At 51.8% G+C, this 23,646-nt stretch overlaps 4 protein-coding genes across 4 annotated transcripts; all 4 read left to right on the top strand.

The window, feature by feature from the left end:
* Positions 1–1,524: 1,524 nt before the first annotated feature.
* On the top strand, positions 1,525–4,034 carry COCSUDRAFT_5974 (hypothetical protein; the record flags this gene model as incomplete). Its single annotated transcript, XM_005642968.1, has 5 exons — positions 1,525–1,640; positions 1,779–1,951; positions 2,517–2,635; positions 3,109–3,283; positions 3,871–4,034. Coding segments are annotated over 5 exons (747 nt in total), but the record flags the coding sequence as incomplete, so codon positions are not given.
* Positions 4,035–6,238: 2,204 nt separating this feature from the next.
* On the top strand, positions 6,239–8,307 carry COCSUDRAFT_60146 (hypothetical protein; the record flags this gene model as incomplete). Its single annotated transcript, XM_005642967.1, has 5 exons — positions 6,239–6,307; positions 6,462–6,580; positions 6,905–6,982; positions 7,607–7,681; positions 8,256–8,307. The coding sequence occupies 5 exons, from the start codon at positions 6,239–6,241 to the stop codon at positions 8,305–8,307; spliced, it is 393 nt and encodes a 130-aa protein (XP_005643024.1).
* Positions 8,308–8,861: 554 nt separating this feature from the next.
* On the top strand, positions 8,862–18,952 carry COCSUDRAFT_68225 (L domain-like protein; the record flags this gene model as incomplete). Its single annotated transcript, XM_005642966.1, has 15 exons — positions 8,862–8,873; positions 9,062–9,186; positions 9,839–9,916; positions 10,676–10,808; positions 11,304–11,434; positions 11,963–12,094; positions 12,603–12,891; positions 13,287–13,470; positions 14,291–14,485; positions 15,356–15,523; positions 15,948–16,033; positions 16,521–16,685; positions 17,384–17,612; positions 18,297–18,457; positions 18,857–18,952. The coding sequence occupies 15 exons, from the start codon at positions 8,862–8,864 to the stop codon at positions 18,950–18,952; spliced, it is 2,184 nt and encodes a 727-aa protein (XP_005643023.1).
* A 2,644-nt stretch (positions 18,953–21,596) lies between these two features.
* Positions 21,597–22,449, top strand: COCSUDRAFT_9572 (hypothetical protein; the record flags this gene model as incomplete). The annotated part of the gene is made up of 2 exons (XM_005642965.1): positions 21,597–21,734; positions 22,312–22,449. Coding segments are annotated over 2 exons (276 nt in total), but the record flags the coding sequence as incomplete, so codon positions are not given.
* Between the last annotated feature and the right edge of the window lie 1,197 nt (positions 22,450–23,646).

Below are 23,646 nucleotides of genomic sequence, written 5' to 3'. Positions count from 1 at the left end.
GGGAGGGTTTTGGCAGGGTCTTAGCTCAATATAGCGCAGCATTTCCTCCAAGATTGGAGATGCAGTGGCAAACCTGGGCTTCTTCATTACTTATCGTGCATTCCTGTCTGCGGCACGTGATCTGCCTGCGCTTCTAGTACGGCTTCATGTGTGCTACTGAGTCACTGACAGATGAGCATGCCCAGTGGCGTGCCTTGTGCTGTTGTCTGCTGTCCCTGGCCGATGGTAGTATGCTCCTGGGGACCGATCATTGCAGATCGCCAGCTTATCAACATGCGCGACTGTGTGCAGCTGCATATACTCCCGGTTGAGGGCATCTGCAAGGCAGCAAAGAATAAGTTGCCATGAGTCATGACAATAAGCGCGCACTCGCACCGCCAGACACTGCAGAAAGCAGGTGACTACGAACTGCCACAATGACATGTTATAGTATCCAGTGTGCTTGACACGCACATAAAATTTTGTTGGTGGCAAGAAAGCACCTTGTCCGCCATCACCAGTATTGGTGATGTCAGCTTGCAGGGGGTGGTCCTTTATCGATTTTGCCTGTGCAAGGATAGCTGCAGCAATGAAGAGCCCCTGACAGGCTCCCCAAAGCCTTGACACAGCGAGGGGATTTGCAGACATGCCGTTTCAGCTAGCTTGCCAGAACGTCGTGGAGGAGCGTATTCCAACAATACTTCGTCTCATAGACGGCGGTGTTGATTTGGGCAGTGGCACGGTTCTAGGATTCAGGTGGCTTTACGCTGCTCAAATCTCGTCATCTTGCAAAATGTTTTCCTGGAGAACGAAACCTCGCGGTATGTACCAGTTCCCGTCTCGAAAAATCTTCTTTGTCTCTCAGAATCCTCTGCGATACATATACACCCACTTGGGACTTGCCAGCGGAGTGAATGCGTTCTTTGCGTGAGGACCTCCTCGTTAGGAAGAACTTCAGGATTGGGCTCTCACGTGAGAGAGGAAGACGTACAGATATGATCGCATACCACTATATGCTCGGAGTCTGCCTATCACCGGAATGGACTCCAAGAAAAATCCATTCAATAGAGCCTAGGGTTGGACTTCAACCCTAGGCTCAATCAAGAAGTTATAAGTCCACCGTGGCAGCCACGTGGCAAACACTCGTTCCTGAATCCTTCACTTTCACAAAATGCATGTTGGAATGTCTAACAAGACCTAATTGTTGTGTGAGACATTACAGTAGTATATGTAATTGGTTCAAAATTCGGCCAGGCAATTATCTTGCACTACATCTATTCTGCACCGCATCTTTGTCGTCATCCCTTTATGTTCCTGAGACCGCTAGCCACCAATGGAGCCCTCAGGCTTGCACTTTCAGGTCAATGTAACGTACAGGTAACCATTTCTCCCACGGATCTTGTGAACATAGTGTTTTCCTCGACCGTGGCACGTGCATCTTGGATCAGATCAAACTCCTGTTCATGTGTGATACAGATAAGGCATTTCAGCAGCATTGGATGCGGCGCACATAGACAAAGCACGCATATCCACTGCAGGAGCTTCTCGGCCTCGATTCCCACCACAGCTCCCAAGGCAGCAGCACTGATCATAGGAAATGAGATTCTTAGCGGCAGCATCGTAGACACAAACACCCCCTGGCTGGCCAAGCTGCTCTACAGGTACATTCAGCGCAATCATGGCACCCCTGTGCTGCTGCATGGCAGCATGTTGATTGCAGGCTTGAATTCCACAGATGCTGCAGGTCAGTTTATTAAAAAAATGGAATGTCAGGTCAAAGTTCGAATTCTGGCATGCAGCCGTGGGGTGGACCTGGTGAGGGTGGAGTACATTCCAGATGACAAGGCTGACATCAGCGAGTCAGTGCTGAAGCTGAAGCAGCGAGTGGGCCCTGATGGCTCTGTCTTCACCAGTGGAGGCATTGGTCCCACCCACGATGATGTCACCTACGAAGCCATTGCTGCAGCCTTCGGTAAAATCCTGTGCTGCATAGTTGATTGCCCTTATCCATGGCATCAGTGCTCAACTGGTCCAAATTATGTGTCTGTGTAATCCTGCCCAGCTAAGCCTGGCTGCACATGGCTTAAGATTCAAGGTTGCAAGGCCTGAGCTCCAAGAAGATAGAGAGAAAAGTATGCAGACAGCAATGCAGTGGCAAGCCCCAGGGATAACATTCCGTGAATCTGTGAATTATTATGCCCTGAGGTGCCGGCCTAATCTTCTGCAGCCAAGCACCTGGCATGCAAGGCAGATCTGCGAAGACAGGCCTGGCCTGGTACTCGACACCACAACTAGAGTGGTCTGCACGTAGGCGCTTGCGTAAAGAAGTACTGGTCTTCACTCTAAGCATCTGTGATTAATCTTGTTTTGAGCTCCTCAGCCCCTCGTGTTGCTTTTGTTTCAAGCTCCCCAGCCCCTCGTTTTGCAGCCTGATTTGGATTTGGGCATGCCATATCTCTTTGGCCCCATTTTCTCAGGCGCTCCTCTAGAGTGGGCGGACTGAACAGATCATTTCACACTCGAGAAAATCTGCACAGGTGTTGGCTTGGAGCTTCACCAGCCCACAGTGGAGCGCATGAGGGAGAACTACAGCAAGAGGGGAGTGGAGCTTAATGAGGCGCGGCTGAGAATGGCCACGCTTCCCCAGACTGCCGAGGTGATCCCCTCCTAGCACATGCATCATCCCTCACGCAAGGCCCCCCTTAATGTTTTAGATGTGCTCCATGCATGTCGTCAACAGCCGGCGCTGCAGATGCCATTTCCCAGGCTCTGCTGTTGTGCCCTTCATGCCTCTGCAGTTGCAAGTGCTCCGTGAGCTTGCACAGAATTGATGCCTGCAAGGTCTGCGGGGCAATAGGGAAATTGTGCGTACACCTGTATACCAAGGGGTGTAGAATCTTCTCCTACACAATTCATTTCCCTTTGTGTATACTGACAGGGTGCCACCCACCTGTGTGTTTATTACTGCAAGGTGCTGGGGCTGGTCTTTGGCTGCAGACTTCACAAGATCTCTTCAGCCAAGCTAAAGACTGAGTAGCTTGGTACTTCAAGCGATTGAATTCAGTCATATTGCTTTTTTGCCTCTTCTAAGAAGGTCTCTAAAGGAAATCTCTTGGATGCGAGCTACAGGTGCTGTATACGCCGGAGCTGTGGGTCCCCCTGGTGAACCTGCGCGGTGTTTATGTCCTGCCGGGGATCCCCCGCCTCTTCCAGGCCATGATTGAGGCCCACAAGGAGCCCTTCAGAGGCCCAACCTGCAGCACAGTCACCCTCTACACCAACACTGTCGAGGGCGACCTGGCAGGTATGCTCTCTGACACTCCTGAGTCAGGCTTTGACATGTCTGCCCAGACAGCAGTGCTGGAATCCTCTGGCCAATCCAAGGGATTCAAGACCTGCCTGGTGAATATGGCAGTCGATCTGGAAAATTTCTTGGGCAGACCAGAATTCCGTCCCAGGACCCAAAATGTATGTGTTCAATAGGACACTGTCCTGCATTTCTAAGACACCAAAATAGTGATATTCAGAGCTGGCCCGACCCCATGGAGGTTTTACATGGGATGCCAAAACCTGCTCCTGAAGCCTCAAGGAACCGAAGGCAAAGAGTGAGGCTTCAGGAACTACTGCAGTTTGGGATTGCTCTCTGTGAGTCGCTGCTTTCCTTTTCTCAGGCGTTAGTCGTGTCAAGTGTAATTCATGGGGATGCCAGACCTTGTCCTGATCTTTACTAGACATGAAACATCGGGATATGTGAGTGATGGGTTTGCACTCTGACGGCGCCGTTGGCAGTTTTATTGCACAGACCCTGAAATGCCAGCCGGTCTGCTTGTTGGTCCTGTAAGGCCAGGGAATTGGTAAAACCATTGATCAGCATGTGTTTGCGCTGTGCAGATCCGTTGAGGGAGGTGGCAAAGCAGCATCCGGGGGTGAACATAGGCAGCTATCCGAATGTTGCCCAGTGTACAGATGCACAGACATTTAGGGTGAGGCTTCAGCTGGAGTCGAGAGACCAGCAAGCTCTGGATGCAGCTGCAGCAGCTGTTACAGCTGCTATAGAGTGCACAGCTGATCCTGCCAGCTAGCAGTGGCTGATTGTGTACAATCATTCACACCTTTTCTCTTTCGCTTACATATATATGAACAAATAGCTTGAACACCGCATGTAGAAGGTCAAGTCACCCCGTCATCATTGGAGCTGAGTCAAGGGCAAGTATGTCTTGCAACTCGCTGTAAAGCAGGTTTGTCTGTTGAATGATTTGTGCCTCTTGATAGCCCTGACTCAGGAACGTCTGCAAAGTCATGCACTGCAGCAACCACCAACCCTCTTATAGCACCATAAAAGGCAGATATTTTGCTCACATCTCGTCAACAATAAATCCAGTCCATGTTGGCTTCTGTTGCACATCTGACTTGTCAGGAACCCACATACAAGGCCGCCGTAGCTCAGTCGTTTGCTCACTCCTAGCGCGCTCATCTGTTTGCAGTCAAATGTGGTGCATCACATTCACCCTGCTCAGCTGCTTGTCTGTTCGTTGCATCTGCCAGGCGATGCCAGCATCACGATCAGCTAGCACACAAGTTAACATTTGTCATGACTGCATTCTGGAAACAGCAGGCACTCGTCATACCAGGCAAAACTGTGACATGCTGATCAGAGTGACGCCTTGCCTCTGACTGCCAGGAATGAGTCAGAGCTCACAGGAATAAAACATGAACATACTTTCCAGTGATGTCCCCAGACACTGCCAAGGAATGCTGCTCCTGCAAAGGAAGCCCAGGCCCCTCCTGAAGCAAGCCACCCACCCAGCAGCACAGAGAACACCTTGAAAATTTGTTTAAAAAAAAGGCTCTGCACACCACGACCAAGGCCCTGCAGAGGACCCAAAGCTTGGGACACAACACACTAAGCCGCAGAGCAGATGCGGCTGACTGCCACACCTGGTCGGCACTGACAGGCCTCACTCCTACCTACAGCTCATAAATTCTTTGTGTCTTCTCCGAGACGGGAAAAGGGTGGCTAGCAGACTCCTTGAGCTTCTTGCTTCCGTTGAAGGACGGAGGCCTTTTTGTAGGTTCCTTTATCACTGCCGATTAGCTGCTTTCGGTCTTGCACCCCAGCGGGTGATGATCTCCCCTCCAACCACCTGGCACGCATAAAAACGCATCAGAAGAGCAGAATAATGGGATGCGTGGGCGCCGTAAGGCTACAGCTTGACATATCTGGAGGATCGTGTGAGGGTACATCTGCCGTACCTTGCCTTGAGGTTGCCTTTCTCAATGGCCCAGGAAGTTGCTGTGCATCTCTCTCGAGTTCGTCCACGATCCCATGCGCTGAGCGTCTGGACAGAAGATATACAAATATGTCTTTGCGTGCGGGATGAAGAACTTTCGGATCGTGACGATGCAACCAGCCAACGCAAACAACCTGATACGCACTACTATTGAACCAAAGAGGCTTGTGAGGTAGACTCGTACTCTTCAATTGGGAGAACTCGCGCGCGAGTGCGTAGATCACTCTATTCGGGGGCGATGAGCCCTGCACCGTCCTCACGAGCAGGAGCACGACAATCACCGCGAGGACGAGCTGGAGGACTGAGAATCTCTTCATGGTCACTTCTGTTGGAAGCACTTCTCTTAATCGTCAGCAAAAATTTGTTGGAAGCACTTCTCCTGATCGTCAGCAAAAGCTTATCCGAATGGGGTTCTCTTGGACGCATTTGTCCTCCCGAAATAGTGTTTTGCGCGAGGCGGGGCGGAGCCCTCGATTCGCTCGAATCCAAAATAGACATCATGGGCACTTTGCCTGCAAGTTGCCAGCAAAGACTCCCAATTACAGGCGCTAGGCTACTGGTTTGTCCGCATAACCGTTGTGTGAGACAAGATGGCAAGAGGAAGAGGGCGCGGAGGGCGTGGGAGAGGTCGTGGTCGCGGCAGGGGGCGGCCAGATGGCGAAGCTGATGGCAGTGACTCAGATGAAGCAGAAGAACGACCAAAGATAGGTAGAATTCAATTTTGAACTGTGTTCATCGGATGCTTTATTTAGTTGAGTGCATGCCCCTCGGTTGAAGAGTTTCACTCTTTTCATTTGACCTTTCTTCTGTGCATTCCTCCCTACCACTTGGGCTTGCACGATGTTCCATTGCCAAAACGGGTACTGAGAGAAGGTTTCGATTAAGCTTGAGAATCTTAGATGCATCTTTCTTGATCGTGAGTCACAGCTTGGTTTACTCGATCAGGAGGCCAGAGCGCAACAGCAGGTATGTTGCCACCCAGCGACAGCGACGAAGATGACGAGGATGAGGCGCCTGCGCCTAAGAAGGGAGGACAGGTGCTGCTTTCCGAAGAACTGTGGCAAGCACATGTCCAAAATGTTGCCCTGCTGTACCTGCATTGTTTGACCTGCATATCTTCGGTGTTGCTTGTGTTTCTGAGTCATATTTCTGACAATGTTATCTCACATCAATAACCGTGTCTGGACGCAGCCTTCTACAGCCGGCATGCTGCCTCCTAGTGACAGTGATTCCGATGAGGACTCTGAAGAGGAGCCTCCACCAAAGCCCAAAAAGGAGCTCCAACCTGCTGTCGCCGACGCCCCTAAACCGTATGTGGTTACCTGTCTTGACTAGCATGCAGTATGAAGCTGCCTTGTCACAAGCAGATGCTGCATTTCCATCCACGTGGCCTTGTGCATGGTATGTACGTACTCAGACACCAGCAGCTCTGCGCACAAGTGCACAATCCAGCATCAACTGGCATAATGGCAATGAATTTTGATGGAGGTTGTGTGATCCGGGGGGCTCCTAGCTGATGATGCCAGGTTGTTTACAGGTTTGCTTGGCGGATCTGACATGAAACATCCTTGTCTTGACCGTGATTTGGTAGCAACAGTGGGGTTTTATCATTGTTGTGGGCGCATGTCTGGCAGGAAAAAGGAGGAGGAAGAGGTCGACCCGGAGCAGGCCAGGAAGGACTTGGAGCGCTTAGAGCTCATCAGACAGCGGAGGTGCGCCGTGCGCCAGATCCCCAGCATAGCATGTTGCAACTTGCATGCACTGGAGGCAGGCGCCAGCCTCGCGCATGTGCAGCCCGATTGCTAGGCTATGTTGGCATCATACGGGCAAGTGAGCATGTGTGTGTGCACAATTTTTTGTGGTGTGTTGTTGGAACTCAGCCCCTGCTCTCTGGAATGGGTGGGTGCAGAGGGCTGTCAACCGCCTGCTAAAGGAGGCACCCTATTAAGAGTTCCCAGGAGCTATTTACAGATCAGAAGAAGGGATAACGCAAGACAGGCGATGCAGGCGCCACTGTAAGGAGAAAGGGCGGCCTCGGGGTTAACTTGCAATGCGTGCAGCATACAGGACACCTGTAAGGCGCATATGAATTGTGGAGCTGTCAACCTGATGCCTTTGCAGATCAGCTGCGCAAGTGTGCTTCATTATGCCTTGCATGGCCTTGAGTCTGTAGCTCTCTGGTGACAGAGGCTTGGGTCACCCGTATTGGGTGTCCTGCTGCCTTACGTGCCCTCTGACAATCCCATGGTTGAAAGAAGAGCTGACCATCGCCAGTCATGGCTGTGTAGCATATACGCAGGGGGCTGACTGGCTGACTGAGCGTTGTGTGGGTGCAGGGAGGATTCCCGTCTGCAGAGGATCAAGGATGAGGGCTGGGACCGTTTCGCCCCAGAGAGCGATACCAACCGCAGGTCAGCCTCCTTCACTCTCAGCCTGTTTAGCCCGCCCAATCTAGAAGAGCACCTGGGAAAATGGGGCCAGAGATATGGCCTGCCCAAAATCCAAACCGAGCTGCTAAGACAGGGCTGGGGTGCTCAAATTCACCTACAGATGAAGGGTAGAGACTAGGATTTTTCAAGCAAGTGCATATGTGCGGACCAATTATCTTTAGTCTCAGTACACCTCTAATGGTGCATAGGGAAGGGCCTTTGTCAGGGGTATGCGAGTGCATCCCTATCGCAGATACTTCCAGTCTCCAGTATGTTGGTGACTAGGTGAGCACAGCTCTGTGACCGACTTGCTGGTGGATCTTCAAACTGACCTGGCATCCAACAAGGATGCACCTGTTCCTTCAATAGCTGCACCTCGTGGGTGGCAGACGCGAAGCGGCACTGCCAGGGCTTTGCCAGCTCAAGCTGAAATGTTTTCTTTGCATGTGATCAATCAGTCAACCAGCTCAAGCTGAAGTATTGTCTTTGCATGTGATCAATCAGTCAACCAGAAAAATGGATGATGAGTCATGATGACTGATGGCTGTGTGGGCAGGCCGGACGGCGTGCCCAAGGACCACCCGAGTAGGGCAGGCCTCGCCGAATAGGGGGGCGTGCTGTTGTACTGTACCAATACTATCCCGCCACGGCATGTGACATGGCGCCGTTGCATGGGAACTGCATCAAGGCGCGGCCAGTGCTTGCAAAGACTTGAGGTTGCCAGTGCTTCGAACGCCCTGTAGTGCTGCAACTCAAGAGGCTTGGAGCCGGCGTGTAGCTGACTTATTGTACAGAGTCCCATGATGTTGAAAATGGACGCACGTGGGCATGCCAATTGGCTTGCAAGCAATTGCAAGAAGCTTTCTTCAGGAATAAGTAAAGGGTTAGTCGTTGTCACGGGCGAATGTGCCTAATGCGGAGCTGTTCTGTAAATTGCTCTTCATTGGCGCTCGCTCTGTCTTCATGTCTGCAATTCTCCCTTGGCTGAGAGTGGCAGGGCCCTGCTTGACTTGCTCACGGCTCCATTCTTGCATGCTTGGGTGCTCCGAGTGCCAGAATAGGACCGTCCTTCGTCCCCGTGATTTGCAATTCAAGATCTCTGCAAATGTCTTGGTCGGTACCAGCTCATTCATGCCAGAGATAATCTTTGAAGTCGACCTTGATGTTTGAAATGGTGTGCATCATCTGTTAGCAGAAGACTGAACCGGAAAAAGAGGCACCCCGATGAAGGGCCATTGGCGAGTAGTACCCCTGGCTGTACTGCTGCTATTCTCTCTTCACTGTGCTAGAGCAGACGTCCAAAAGTTGACTTGCAGCGACGATCCAGATCTTCGCAGCCAAGGGATCTTCTGGGAATGCCAGAATTTTGGGAAAGTGGTGGCGAAGGAGAACACCACTTACTACCTAACAGTGGAACCCGAGAGCGCAGCGTACCAGCAGTTCGACATCAATATCACGCTCACTTCCATCACCGGCGATGTAGACTTGTGAGTTCCCCGAGGGCCACACCTCAATCGCACCTAAAACGCCGGTGCACACGTCAAGCAAAGCACATGCCGGACTGAGGATCTTGGCAGACAAACACGGCGTTAATAGTTGTCTCTAGTGAAAGGCCATTTAGTGCCCAAGATAATGTGCCTAGAGCTTCTGAAGTGTACTTACGGGGGCGGAGCATCTCACGAGGTCCAACGCGTCGCGGTGGCAAGATTGACCAGAATAGCAATCGTGTCCCACGTTTTCACAGGGAGAATCAGTATGACCCGATGTGAAATGCATCGCTTCCATAATATTGTGAGGCGTTTGTCGCTTGTAGTGCGAGATCCATTGGAATGCAGGCTGCTGTGCTATCCTGCTTTACTGAGGATCTTGCAGTATTTTTTTAGAGCCTATTTAACTACTGGATCGTCCGAGGCAGCTTGGACGACCCTACATCACATATGCCGCTACGATCAAGCAGGATTGTCATGAAAAGAAGCCGCGGAGTCTGTTCCCAAGCTGCCCTGTCACTGCTGACCTCACCACTGAAAGGACAAGGGATGGTGCCAGGACCGTGCAGTCAAAGATGAAAGGTCCTCTTCTTGGTTCACTTATGGACTTCGGAGATTGTGAGCCACTGACCATTGACAATTTGGCATGCAGGATTGTGGGGACCCCAGGAGCCTCATCCAATCTGGCCAGCACGCGCAATGTGGGTCAGGACATTGTCTTCGTCTACAGGTGCGTCAGCTATACATTTGTCAGGGGTCCTAGGAAGTATCATGCCAGCCCCTAGAAAAGTCAACGGCCACAGTAGTGGCTTGAACTCTGGGGCATCCCTGGATTGACAAGTTTACTTCAAGAGGCAGAAGCGGGATATCCCTTGAAGCTATCTGGCTGCCAAGTGGTTCAAGTGTCTGGGGTGCCCCTGAGTCATAGCCATGTGGCTTTGGAGCGTTGCTCTGATGCCAACACGCCAGATCCCTGATCTTTCTAGGGCATCCCTGAGATCTGAACGTCCTGAGCCCGGAACCTCAGTTCCGATCTCCTGGAGGGGCGTCCTTTCAGGCTATCAGATCCCTGGTGGGCAGTGGCAGTGGGGCTTCCTATGCCCAGATCAATAGTGCATCATGGGGCATGCATGACTGTGTTTAGTCCGCTCAATCTAGCGGAGAGGAGCACCTGAGAAAGTGGGGCCAAAGAGATATGGCCTGCCCAGATTCAGATCGAGCTGCAAGAACGGGGCTGGGGAGCTCAAAACATGACTTGTACCATGACAATGTCGAAATAAGAGGCGCTTAGGAATTGTTCGAGCAAGTGCCTGTGTGCAGACCACTCCAGTTGCAGCCAGGTCAGCACACATTGAGACATCTGCACACAGGCAGGACTTAGTCTGTGGTGTCCTACAGGATCGAGCTGACAGCCTTGCATTAGCCCGTTTTCCTGGCATCTGACTCAGAGGCATCCTTTTATCAGAATGAAGAGTATTCTGAACTGCAGGACGGAGCTGGCTGCGGGGAAATATGCAGTGGTGGTGCTGGGGTATGCGCTAGAAACACAGTACGAGCTGACAGTGCAGCTTGTGGAGACTCAGCGATCGCTGCGGCCGGCCGCCACGCTGGCGCTCGGACAGGTGCGGAACATTTTCAGTGCCAGTATAGGCAAACCAGTGTGAAGACAGTTTATTTCGGTTGGACGCTGGCCCGGGCTGAGTGCCACTTTCACAAGCAGCAGTGTAGAGCACATTTAGTCCACAAGGACCAGAAAGCCCGGCTCACAAAATGGGGCTGGGATGTGCCCTTGAAACACGCATAGCATGCTCAGATCTGTGACTATTTTCCGCTGCCCGCTTGGTTGCGGCTCCTGCCTCCCTGCCTGCCCTCTCCCCGTGATCGCCCAAGAGATCAATCACAACATGCAAGCATGGCAGCTGATGAGTAATTGACTTTTGAAGTGCCGGGATTTTGGCGGTGTAGACCACTGTCTCATTCGCACAGAACAGCGATGCTGCAGCAGCCCGGATCAAGGAGATGTCTTGCAGCTGAAAGGGGCGTGTACTGCTTCAAGCCGCCCGCACAGCACAGATGCAGGATGATCAAAATGGCAAAATATCTGAAGTGTCGCGCAGATGATGGTTGACTGCTGTGCCACGGACGAGACGGCGTGCACGGACCTTAAGGCCAAGTTCCCAGAGCTGAACAGCCACGACGCGGACGTCAACCCAGACTACTGCTACATGCATGGCAACGTCTGCAGCAGGTGCTGCGCGGGTTATTTTAAACGAGAAAATGAGGTCTATCCCATACAATATATGATTGGTTGTCAAATTTACGTGTAGCACTGCGCCTATGAAATATTGTCCCTCGGGTCTGTCTGCAGCAGAAGCATGCACTCACGACGCCTGTTCTTTATGCTCTTTAAATTTAAAAAATGGTCTTGCTTGGCCATTTCTTGGCACACTTGATTTCAAATATACCATCGCATGTCTTGACTGGCAGTCCTGTCAATAACGGTGCTGTCGTTTTGGACATTGCTGTCGTCTTGGACGTGCGCTTGTCTCTCCGTGCTTGCGAATGCCTCAAATAAGCGAGCAAGGAGCCTGCCAAATTTTCAAGGTTCTGCCCTCTTAGTTATCTTGCCCAAAGCATGCCGCAGGCAAGGAGCTCTAGCCAGTCGCATGCGCTCAACATCTGTTTCTATGAGCTCGCAGGTTTTCGGAAGACTAGTCCTAGGCGATATGACACGCCCTACATACTCTCAGCGCTGAGATTCTGAATGATGTCCCAGGGACGGCGTGCTGCTGGAGATGGCGGCGTTTGCCGGCGGCGATCTGTCGTGCGCGTTCCCGGGGGATGCGGTTATGGGCGTGTTCAAGGGGCTCACTCGCCTCGATTTGTCCGGAAACCGCATCACCGGCAAGTAAGTCATTCTCTTCCATGATGCACATCCAGCATTGTGTCAATGCACATGCAGCCTTTTCTGTCTTCTTCTGATGCACCGGTGGTTACAAGCTGGATCACATGCACCTGCATGCTATTCCTGTTTATAATATGTGTGAGCGGGTTCCTGTCCCAAGCTCCTGTGCACACAGTATGTAGCAGGTGGCATGCTGATCACTGACAGAATCTTCTCCCATTTGGACTCCGGTCACAATGATGCTTGCATGTTCACAGCATCATGCAAGTGGCCAAGTTTCTGTCAGCCCTGGCAGATGTGCATGCCATAAAAAAAAATCCCCAATCCCGGTCCAATTCAGAATTCAGAAATCCGGTTTTGAATTCATTCGCGCAGCGTAACACAGGTCGCCAAGACGCTCTCAGCGCGCTGCCCAAAGTAGCGAATTTGGATCTGGGCTCCCGAGCTTTGTAGCCTACAAATTTTTGCAATTTGAGTTCGAATTTGAATTTCTTTTTGTGCATGCGCGCAGCATAACACAGGTGGCCAAGACGCTGTCGGCCCTCCCCAAACTCGCACACGTGGATTTGGGCTTCGATGCATTGGAGGGTCCACTGGACTCTGCATGCGGGCTGGCGCGCACGCGTAAGATGGCGTCCCTGAACCTAATGAACAATGCGCTGAGCGGCAGCGTTCCCTCCTGCTTCACCCAGCTTCCCGAGCTGGCGGAGCTCCACCTCGACTACAACCAGCTCACCGGATTGCTGCCTGCCTGGGAGACCGCTAATAGCCCCATGGTCTACTTCTCAGCGGCCTACCAGGTGTGCAGGTCACAGCTGACTGATCAGTGAGTCATGTGTGATGAGATTTGAATGTCGTGGCGTACCAGTGGTGGGTGACTCACCGCTGACTACTCAGTGCCTCATCTGTTGTGCAACAACCATGTCTCGCCTCAGGGTGTGTTGAGGGTGGCAAGCATTTTGAGTTGGAGGCAGGGCAATTGCCAGGACGGGATGGGCTTGAACTTCTGTACACCTTCGCAATCCCTTTCAGCAAATGGGCAGTAACTAATAGTCTCGAGGCTTGCATTGGACCGTGCCTGGACCCACATCAAGTCTCTCTATGGGTCCTCATCCCCTTCACAGACCCTTGAAACCTTTCTGGACACTTGGCATTAGAAGGGTCAAACACTTAAAAGCTTACTGTGCATGCACAGATGGGCTTCCTGTCAGGGATCAGCGGCCCGTTGCCCAACTCATTTGGCAAGATGAAAAGCCTGGCCTACCTGGATCTGGGCGGCAACATGCTGACTGGACCGCTGCCCCCCTCTCTCCCTGCCTCCATGATCGATCTGCGTCTGGGTGCCAACTTCTTCTCGGGCACCCTGCCCGCCTCCTACGGTGCGCTTTTTCTCTGATAGCAGGCCCAAATAATTGGTAGCTTATTTAGCCTTTTATAAGCCTTGGATTGTATGGCCATGCATCGGCCGGTCTCTGGGGTGTGCATGCTTTCTGGGCACCCGTCTGTTCTTTTGGAACATGAAAAAGACAGTCAATCAGGCTGTTACCTTCACGGGAACCTCTCTTCCCTGCCCGCCTCCTACGGTACGCTCCCCTCGTCTTCAATTTGAGTTGACCTAAACTCTTTTTGGAAGCAATTCCGGCCCTTACTTGACCAACCACTGCATGAGATTGGAGTCCTATGCAGCAATGCAGCCTTTTTGCGTAAAGTACTCCCTGAGATTTACATGCTTAGTTCCTCCAAGCTGTAAGCCGCAACTTGCCCGTTTCCTGCGGTGCGCTTCCCCTTTATGACTATATTTAACGACTCATCATTGAGATGAGGTCAGTTGCCGCGGGATTTCTCGTTGCAAGGGGGTACAGTCAAAAGTAGAAAGCAGTAGCCTCAGAACCCGTTTTGTTGGACATCAGAACGTTATCTGTGTGTCATGCATGATTTTGGGTGGCTGTAACAGATGTTTTGGCAGTGTTCCGGTTGCCGACAATTTTCCCCCCACTTTTAGCTTCTACCTGATCTATGGTGCATGCATATCTTGGTCTGACCCACCTACATGCACCATTTAACATCTTGGAAGCAGAAATGAACCCTGTGATGGTTGTCTCTGAGAATGTGTTTGCATGCATGCTTTGCCAAGCATGCTCGTCTTTTCCCTGTTTCTTTTTTTTTTTTCGTGACACAAGTTTCGCTTTTGCGGCGCAGGGCTGATGCAGAACTTGGTGTCTATGGAGCTGGATGACAACTCGCTGGAGGGAACGCTGCCGAACGGCCTGGCGGCCATGAAATCATTGAAATTACTCGACCTGTCCAATAATTACCTGACCGGCTCGCTGCCGGCTGACTGGACCGGGTCCCCCCGCCTCACCCTCTTGCTGGTGGGCAACAACGCCATCTCAGGTAGGGGACTCTTCAGGCTGCAAGGGATTGTTTATTCAAATTTGGGGCCCTTTCACTAAAGAATTTAATATCGTTTCATTACACTAGTTTTCAACCCATGAGGTGCGGTGCGTCGCAGCAGCCTTTCTGGGACAGCCTTCCAGCCTGGTCTATTTCTGGAAAAATAATCAAGGGAACCAATCGTATGATAGCTGGCTCATGGTATGCTGTGCAACAATCCTCCTGAGCAGTAGGGCAGAGGTGACTGCTCCCGGCAGCTCGTGTGCGCCCTATAATCAGGTGTTTTGTTGCTTACATCCGCATGCAGCCTTTCAGGACCAGGACCAAAGTGGCACTTCAGGAAGAGGAACTGTCGTCTTGCATTTCTGAAAGTTTCAGCCTGAAACATTACCCCCAATGCAACCAGCGGGGTGTCTGTTTGGCAGCGCCTTGAGCACTTCTATAATTGTACCTTCATCTGCATGCATTTCTACCACTCATGCACCAGCTTAAAAGGTTTTATGTATTGTTTCAAGGGCGCAAGTAATTTTTGGCATGTCTGCTGGGCGCCACTATATCCCAGGAGGGCTGTGGGTTTTTGCTGCACCAGAGGTGGCCTGTTGTCTCTGCGTCTCAGGGAATTTTGGGTGATCGCTGCCTGATCAATTCAGGCAACAAAATTGCGATTTATGTAGTCATATTGTTGTTATTGTTATATCACATTTTCCAGTCCTTGGGGACTAGGTACGGCAAGCAACGCCTGAATTATTGCTCTCGATGCTTGCACTTCCTCCACGAGTCATTTGTATGCCCGACAGCATCAAGGTCATCTCTCATAGTCATACATGGCTTGGATAAATGATACTAAGTTTAGTCATGGATTGTGTGCAGGGAACCTGCCCGCCAGCCTGGCACTGCTGGAGGACTTAGTCGTGCTGGATGTGCACAACAATTCCCTGAGCGGCAGCCTGGATGAATTCGCATTTGAAACCGTTTCGAACCGCCAGGACCTGCACTCCACGCTGCGCTACTTTGACATCGGCAACAACTCATTCACCGGTGAGCAGATGTTATTTTGAATTTGAAAGCAAATTCCTGGCATGACATGATCTGCATGACATAGTCATGCTAGACAGTGGCATGCTTCTTGCTTGCAAAAATCTGCTCATCACCTTGTGGCACCTGCAAGCACTGCCTGGCATGAAATCAAACATGTGCATGTCCGCTGATTAGCTGCTTTATCTGGATAATGCAATGAAATCAAAATTCTTGGAGCACTAGTGGCGACAGTCAAATCCCAGTGCCTTCAGCAACTCAATTTTCCACAGTGGCATTCATTGGCAAAGTTTGAGTTCTACAGACATGCTGTGCTATAAAACACAGAAGGCCCAGGACAGGAATACAAGGATAGAACTCAGAGCAATTGAGAGATCCGCCTATGTGCTAAATCAGGAGTTCTTGACATATTTCCCTCTGGCGGCAGGGGACATGAACGAGCTGGACGCACTCAAGCGGCTGGCGGTGTTCTCGAATTACGCACCCTCAGCACTCACCCCCAGCGACCTGCAGGCAAGGAACCCTACACCACTTACATCTGCATTGAATGGAATAAAACCGTGTTTGTTCTGAATAGGTGGTTAAAAAGGTTTCATTCAATTACGGTGCTTGCTTTGGACCCAGCTGGCGGCCGGGGTAACTTCTGAGCACCATGCCCATTGTGAAGTGAGTCTTGCTTGGATCTGGCAAGTCCAAAAGGCAACAGTATGCTTGGCAGCTTTTGACAGCAGCTTGCCTGAAGACGCACCTTGTCTCTTGGCAGGGATAGCCTGAGAACACTAAAATATTTGTTAACTGCTTCTGGTGATTTAGTCAGACGGGAAAGTAAGTCTTTCGGTTCGTCTTTCAAAATCGGTGAAGGCAAGCTCAAGACAGACCAGGTTGGAAGGCTGTGATAGCAACGCTGCTGCAACGCACGTGATCCCCATGCATGCAACAATGAAAAAAACAATAATAACGATAGTAATCATGATGACTAATCTAGAGTCATCTGATGCAGGCGATGGCGGCAAACACAACAACAACAGGGAGCACGATCCGCGCGCGGGCGCAGATGACGCCTCGGACGTTCGATATCAGCGGAAACTTATTTGACGGCTGGTTTCCCGAGTGGATGGTTGAGAAGGTTGCCGCCTGCAAGGAGGACATCACTCTCATCCTGGATGTGCGCACCCCCTCTTTTCTCCCCCTGTATATACCCTACATCACCACTGGCTACTTAAAACAGGTTCAAGAGCATGGTGCAAAACTGCCTGTTGGATTACGGTATCCTGGATATTTAAAGTCAAATGAAGGGCTGCAGGGTACTAAGTTGGCTTGGATAGAACAGACTCCCAGGTGCATGGCTGCCTGGGACTTGCTTTTTTCAAGCTCTTCCTAATTGCTTGTTGCCCTACAGTCTTCTGCAGGGCTTTTAGTCATGAAGGATGATCACATGCAGCAGGCCAAGCATCCTGCAGGCTTGTCAGATCTGACTAGTGTCTTTCAGAGGCGTGCCTGCATTGTCCAGGGCATGACAGATACAGCCCATTAAACTAAGCATGTGTTCCGGTGGTATCTTTTCCCCTAGGTGGTATCTACCAGGACCTAGACTCAGCGTGCTAATTTGCGTGCTCTGGTTGGCCTAATATGGGCACCCCCCTTGCCCTTTCAGAGGGCACGTAAAACCAGACCTTATCGCGTTATTCATAATCATTACATTTGTGGCAACCTTCACCTGCAGCTTATCTGTGTTCGCACCTTGCCACTGGCAGGAAGAGACTGCATAATAATAACTATGGTTCTTAGTCCACCCTCGATCTGGGAATCTGGGTGGGAGCCCTGTGACATGTACCCTAAAACCCCCTTAATTACTGTGCGCAGGGGGTGACGTTCACCTGCCCGCCAAAGGGATTCGAGCTGGAGGCATCGCCGCCGGCCGGGCGCCTGGACGGCCTTTTCTGCTACAACGCCCCTGCACATGCACCCATTACTGATGCCACGCCCACGTCAGCGATCGCCACCATGGTCCGCATCGAGCACCACCACTTGTCAGGCGGCGCCGTCTTTGGCATCATCCTCGCTGTGCTCGTCGGAGTCGCCCTGCTGGCGGGTGAGTCACCTTGAGTAATCGGCTCATGAATCTTTGCGAGGCCGTGAGAATATCTAGTGCTTGTCGAAGTTGCCCTGCTGGCGGGTTAGTCACCTTTAGTAATGGGCTTATGAGTCATTGCAAGGATCCACACAAGGTACATGAGCCAGCCAGAGTCAGCCGCGAGCTTGCGCACTGTGACACTTCCATGTGGAGCATTGAGTGGGGAGATGGGACTCTGCATTTGGCTGACAAGGAGTGGCCAGCCTTCATGTTTAAAGGTGCTGATGCCAGCCCATGACCCTTTACAGTCTGAGCAGCGGGGCGCTCATCTGATCAGACTGTCTAAGGGTCATGGGTTGCCATATTGAGCGATGCTGACACCTCTGGAGTTTACCAGGCACAGAAAAGGTGCAATTTACTCTACTTTCTGCAAAGTGCAGTCCTGCTGAGATCCGTGAAGGGGTAGTCCATGTGGCTCACAACGCCATGCAAAGGCGCATTGCACTGAACATGTTTATTGCCGTCATGGCTCCTGCAGGGAAACCTAGTGGGTCCCTTGTACTAGACCTGTCTGCAACCTGTCATGGACAGGCATGGGAGCCTAATATCTTACACCTGGAAAGAATCAAGAGGCATCACACTGCCTGAAAAGGCACAGCCCAGCTTCAAGTACCATTACTGAATATTCTGATTCTGTTCCAGGCGGAGGCTACTGGCTGTACAAGAGGAGGAGCGTCAGCAGCTTTGAGAGGTTCGACAAGTTTGACTCGGGCGCAGCGGCCGGGCCGATGCAGGCCGGAGGCGCAACGAATGTTTTCGCGTCGTCCAAGTTTGGCGGCCGCATGGTCTACCCCGACATGCAGGTGCGCGCACCTGCCGGCACATGCCAAGATTGCGCATTCCAAAATGGGCGCGCTCAGATTATTTTGCACGTGTGGGGAGCACTTTTACTTCTTCCAAATTTGGCAACGGCATGGTATATGCGGACCTGCCGGCACATGTCAAGACTGCGCATTCTTTTATGCACCTTTGCTAATGTGATGGTTAAGAAACAGAGAGGTGCGACCGATGGAGCTCTGACTGTACAACAGGTCTGCTGCTGGCAATGCTGCATTAGTGCCACATCTGTACAGCTGCTTGTATTATCAAATGAACTGGCCGGCGCGGAAAAGAGGAACTGCTCATTACAACCACTGCGAATTTGCAAGATATTGAGACTTTAATTTCTTGTATTGTCCTGAGCATGGCTGGTGCCTGTTCAGGAAGTGGAGATGGGGTTTGCGCCCCCCGCTAGGGAATCCCCCAGCAAGGGGTTTAATGTTAACCTCAAGAGCGGCCGCAAGCTGGAGCTGCCCTGAAGCTGCCAGCAGTGACTCGCTTGTCACTCCTCTGCAACAATGACGGGATGGTGATGCTGACACCAGACATTCAGTGAACCAACAAATGTGATATCAGCACGGCCTGTGATTACCCCAGCACGAGCCCAGCAAAATTGTACAGAAATGTGGGATCCGGCAACGGTGGCGTAAGAGAGTTTGCTGAATATGGCGGCTTTTATTTTCTTGGACTTACTAGGCCGTGCTGGAACCAGGTGGGGGCAGGATTGTTAGCAGCAGGAAAAAGTGCACGCAGCCCATTCAGAACAATCTGGCACAAAGGGGAAAACGTAGCTTTCGTTGAGCATTCCGCTTTGTGCAGCAAATATGTGTTGAACCTACGGGCATGTTGCAGATACAAATTGATGTGCAAACTGACCGGAGCCTGCTGCACCGTCTCTGTTGCAAGGTTGCCTCTGACAGATACAAACTTGACATACTTGCACAGAGGAATACGTTAGGGCTCACTGGTGGATCCAAAAATCACAATTGGGTTTTTGGACATCTGAACTTGGGTTGAGGGGTCGCCATGCTTCCTGCTAGGACTTTGAAACAAGTTGATTCAGAGGATTTGATTTTAGACAGCTCAAGGCACTTTTGCAGAAGGCTTACATGAAGAGTACGTACAGGACGACAGATCCTAGCAACACATTGAACCTTTGAATGTGCTGAGCTGCGCCTTGGTGTACAACCAGCAATACCAAGCCTAAAGATGAGCAGGCCGGCCTTGGGCTGTGGTGTAACTTGTAGCATCAGAGATCTCATCTCACAAGCAGCAGGACGGCCCTTGGGTGCCTCATTTGGCACATCAGATGCACATGCCCTCAAAATTGTAATGCCACCCATGGATGCATCCTGGATAGCGCAAGCCACCGTGGCTTCACGATGCAATAAAGTTTTGCGCTAACAGCACATGCTGCTCTGCACTGCATGGCACTGACTCCTGATCCATTTTAATAACGCTTATCCTGCCAAGAGCTCCTCGAGGCAAGGCACGTCCTGCAGACCAGCTGCAATTGAAGGCTGCCACAATCCTACCCCTTGTCGGACTCGCCAGATCCAAGCAAGACCCATTCAATCGTGGGCACGGTGCTCACTATTTACACCGCCGCCCGTCAGCCGGGGCTACTGAATGGCCACTGCATATATGTACATATTATATAAATCCAAGCCAGGACACAAATATCATTGCAGCTGCAGGCCCATAATTAATTTCCTTGTAAAGTTGCCCCAGAGCTGCACCACTGGTTTCCGTTCCAAGGTTTCTAAGATCCTTAAAAGATGCATGCATATCGTAATTCTTTGTGAGTACTATAGCGTCCCCATGCTATTTATCTCAAACCCCTCTGCGTCTGCAACTCAGCAGCCGGCTTCCCCTCTCTTCACAATGCGATCCCGGACAATTCTGCTCATTTGAAACGCATCAACCTTGTCCGATCGTGGCGATCTAGGCAGCAGGACCAGATCCAGCAGACACCTCCAAAAATCAGGCAGCGGCCCCTGAGAATCAGAGATTCTCAGTGAGGGCTCTCAGTCTGGGCGTGCGAACCTCGTGAAGCGGATGACGGTCTTGGACGTGTGCCGTTTCGATAACATGTATCAGGATGCACTCAAGGTCCGTTACTGGCATTGCATTCGGTGCTTGGCGCACGTCCTCCTTGGCCAGCCGTACTTAATCTTGCAGGGAAGCAAATCAAGATTGACTTAGTGGGCCTTCGCAGGGACACGGGCAATCATTCGACAGCCTCCTAGGATACGTCAATCCTGCGCAGAGCGTCACATCTAACACCGATGAGAGCGACTTCTTCATGTTCTGCTTCAAGGTGGGGCACCGGCCCAAACCAGGATTTGTCTAGGGGATAGGGCTTGGGCTCGAGCGGGGAGCATAGACATGGTATGCAGTGCGCTTGATGCACGCATCAAGCATCCCAGAAGCAATCTGTGGGACGCCTGCGGCTCCGGCGTGTCCCCTTCTGGGAGGATCTCGGCCGCAGATGTTGCCCTCACGTCAGCGGGACACGGGGCTTTGGGAGAAAGCCAAGTGGGGCGCTTGGCATCTGACACAGCTCATATTTTATAGAAATCCTTTGTGGAAGGTGTGCGGAACCGTCCAAGGGATTATGTTGGCCGGGACAGCAATTTAGTAGAGCCAGTCCCAGGAAGTGACGGCATTCAGAGCTGGCACTTTCACAGGAAGCGCAGCTGAGATATGGTGGCTCTGTATAAATCTGATTGATATGCACGATCCTGGACGATGCAAGGGCAGGGATATTGAGTTCCCAGGCGTTTGCCCTCTTGCGATGACCCGGTTGACAAGTCCAAGGGGGCTAGCAATGGCCTGGATAATATCTCAGGACTGCTGTCCTGTGGCTTCCATTTCCAATTAATGCACGGATTTGGTCTTGAAGGTAATTCAAGAAATTTGCCTGAGTGCCCTAGATTCCTGGACCAGGTTCCCTTCTAGTCCAGGACAACTGCTGGGATGGCTCCCAAGCAGCCTCCTGGCTCTCTCAGACGCACGGGGGGCCTCTGTACAATACCTTGAAGAGCTTGAAACATTGTACAAGAGCTACCAGGGCTGTTTGCATGGCTGACCTTGTGCTTCTCTTGGTTGCAGATCCAGCCCTGTCCCATGAAGCACACACATCCCTGGGAGGAGTGCTGCTATGCCCACCCCCACGAAAACGCCAGGAGGCGCGACCCGCGCAAGTACCAGTACGTTGCAGAGCCCTGCCCCGACTACAAGCGCGGCATCTGCCTGCTGGTGCGCCCCCCTTTCCCAATTTCCATGGTCTGTTCCTTCTGTTACCTTGGCCCTGCTTGTGCCAGTGAGCGCCGCAGCTCTGTCCTTGACATGGTCTCCCTCCCTCACATGCACATCATCCATCCTGAAGTGCCTGGCACCGTCACTTTTTGTTAGCAGGCAACTTGCTGTTCATATTGGTGTTTGCTGTTTGCATCCCAGATCAGATGCATTGGCTGGCGGGGGCGGTGTAAATACCAAGCACCGTTCCCACAGTAGATTGGCTTTGATTGGATCTGGCGAGTCCATCAAAGGGTTAGATGTATGGCAGTCTTCACCTGCAGCTGGCCTGCAGACGCACCTCGCCTCTGGCAGGAAATGCGCAATGAATACCCAGATCAGTATCCTGGAACCATCTGACCAGCAACTCTGGGAACTGATTGGTCTTGCTTGGATCTGTCGAGTCCAACAAGGGGTAGGATTGTGACAGCCTTTGAGCAGCTTGTCTGCAGGACGCACATTGCCTCCTGGCAGGAAAGGCGTGTAATAAGAACAATACGTATAAGAACTGAATTGCGTGGCTATTTGTGTGCTGCAGGGCAGCGCATGCCCCTACGCGCACGGTGTGTACGAGAGGAACCTGCATCCGTCCAAGTACCGCACGCAGATGTGCACAGAGACGGGGCACTGCAGCCGCAAAGTGTGCTTCTTTGCGCATGAGACCTGGCAGCTGCGCGCTCCCACGCACATGTGGACTGTGGAAGCCGCGGTACGGCCCAGTCCTTCAGTGTTTCTCTGGTGGCACAACAAAATCCTGAAAGCCACATGCTGTGAATGTTGATACCGCTGTACGGTTGGTATAGAGGCTGGGCAGTGCCGGCTGGGCGGCTGTGACCCAGTGCTATGCTATGCCTTGCTAATGCCTGGCAAGTAAGTGTATTGAAAGCTGGCCAGCAAATTGCGAAAGACACCTGTTCAGTGGACCGAGTTTGATAGAAGCGAAGGAGACCTTTTTCACTCTTTTCTTCTGCTTGGTCCACTGGACAAGTGTCAACAAGTATGCATTGGAGCAGCAGATGCCCGCCCAGCATTGAATGATTGCAAATTTGACTTGTGCGCGCACAGTGCAGCAGTACATGCGGCATGCTGTGTCAGGATGCATGATTGATTACTAGTATGTGCGGGCATGCACTGCCGTTGACTAATCGCATGTGCGCGCATGTGCAGGAGTACATGCGGCAGGTGCGGCTGGAGGAGATAATCCGCGACAGCCAGCAGGCGGCGCTGCGAGAGAAGGCGATGGAGATGCTGGCCCACAGCCGACACCTGGGGGTGGCCCGGGGGGGACCCGCCGCCTACTTTGGCGCTGGGGGGTCAGCCCCTCCCACCATGAACCCCTTCCAGCAGCAGCACCTGCAGCACCAGCTGCTCCAGGTCAGCTTTATATTTTGCACTTCCCTCTTTCTTCCTTCTATTTTTTCAGCTGTCAAATGTCAGAGTCAATGTAGTCCAATGCACCCAGAGGCGCCAGCTAAACTTGAAACCACCTGGGTAGGAAAGGCAGGATGCAGAGATCATATGTCTCAACGATTCGCAGCTGGTGCCTTCTGCATGCCTTTCTGAGTTCAAATATCAGTCAGACATGCAAGTATGCAGTAGAGTTTTTTTTACTCAATGAGGTCTGATGTCCGGCATGGAAGTTGGAACTGCCTGAATGATGTGCTAGGAGCTACAAGTCAGCTTGTGTCTCTTTGAGGGGCATGCATGCGCTGCATGGCTTGTGATGCATGTGGTTGTGTGTCCACAGAACTTGGCTGAGGGGAGCGGCATGAAGCAGGCGACCGATGTCCCCTTTGCTCCACTCCCCACCATCAACAGCCCCTTCGCACAGCACCAGGTGTGCCCACACTCTCGACTGCATTTTCACAGTATC

Source organism: Coccomyxa subellipsoidea, assembly GCF_000258705.1.
Source record: "Coccomyxa subellipsoidea C-169, whole genome shotgun sequence".
Lineage (NCBI taxonomy): Eukaryota > Viridiplantae > Chlorophyta > Trebouxiophyceae > Coccomyxaceae > Coccomyxa > Coccomyxa subellipsoidea.
This window is presented reverse-complemented; position numbering and strand designations above follow the sequence as displayed.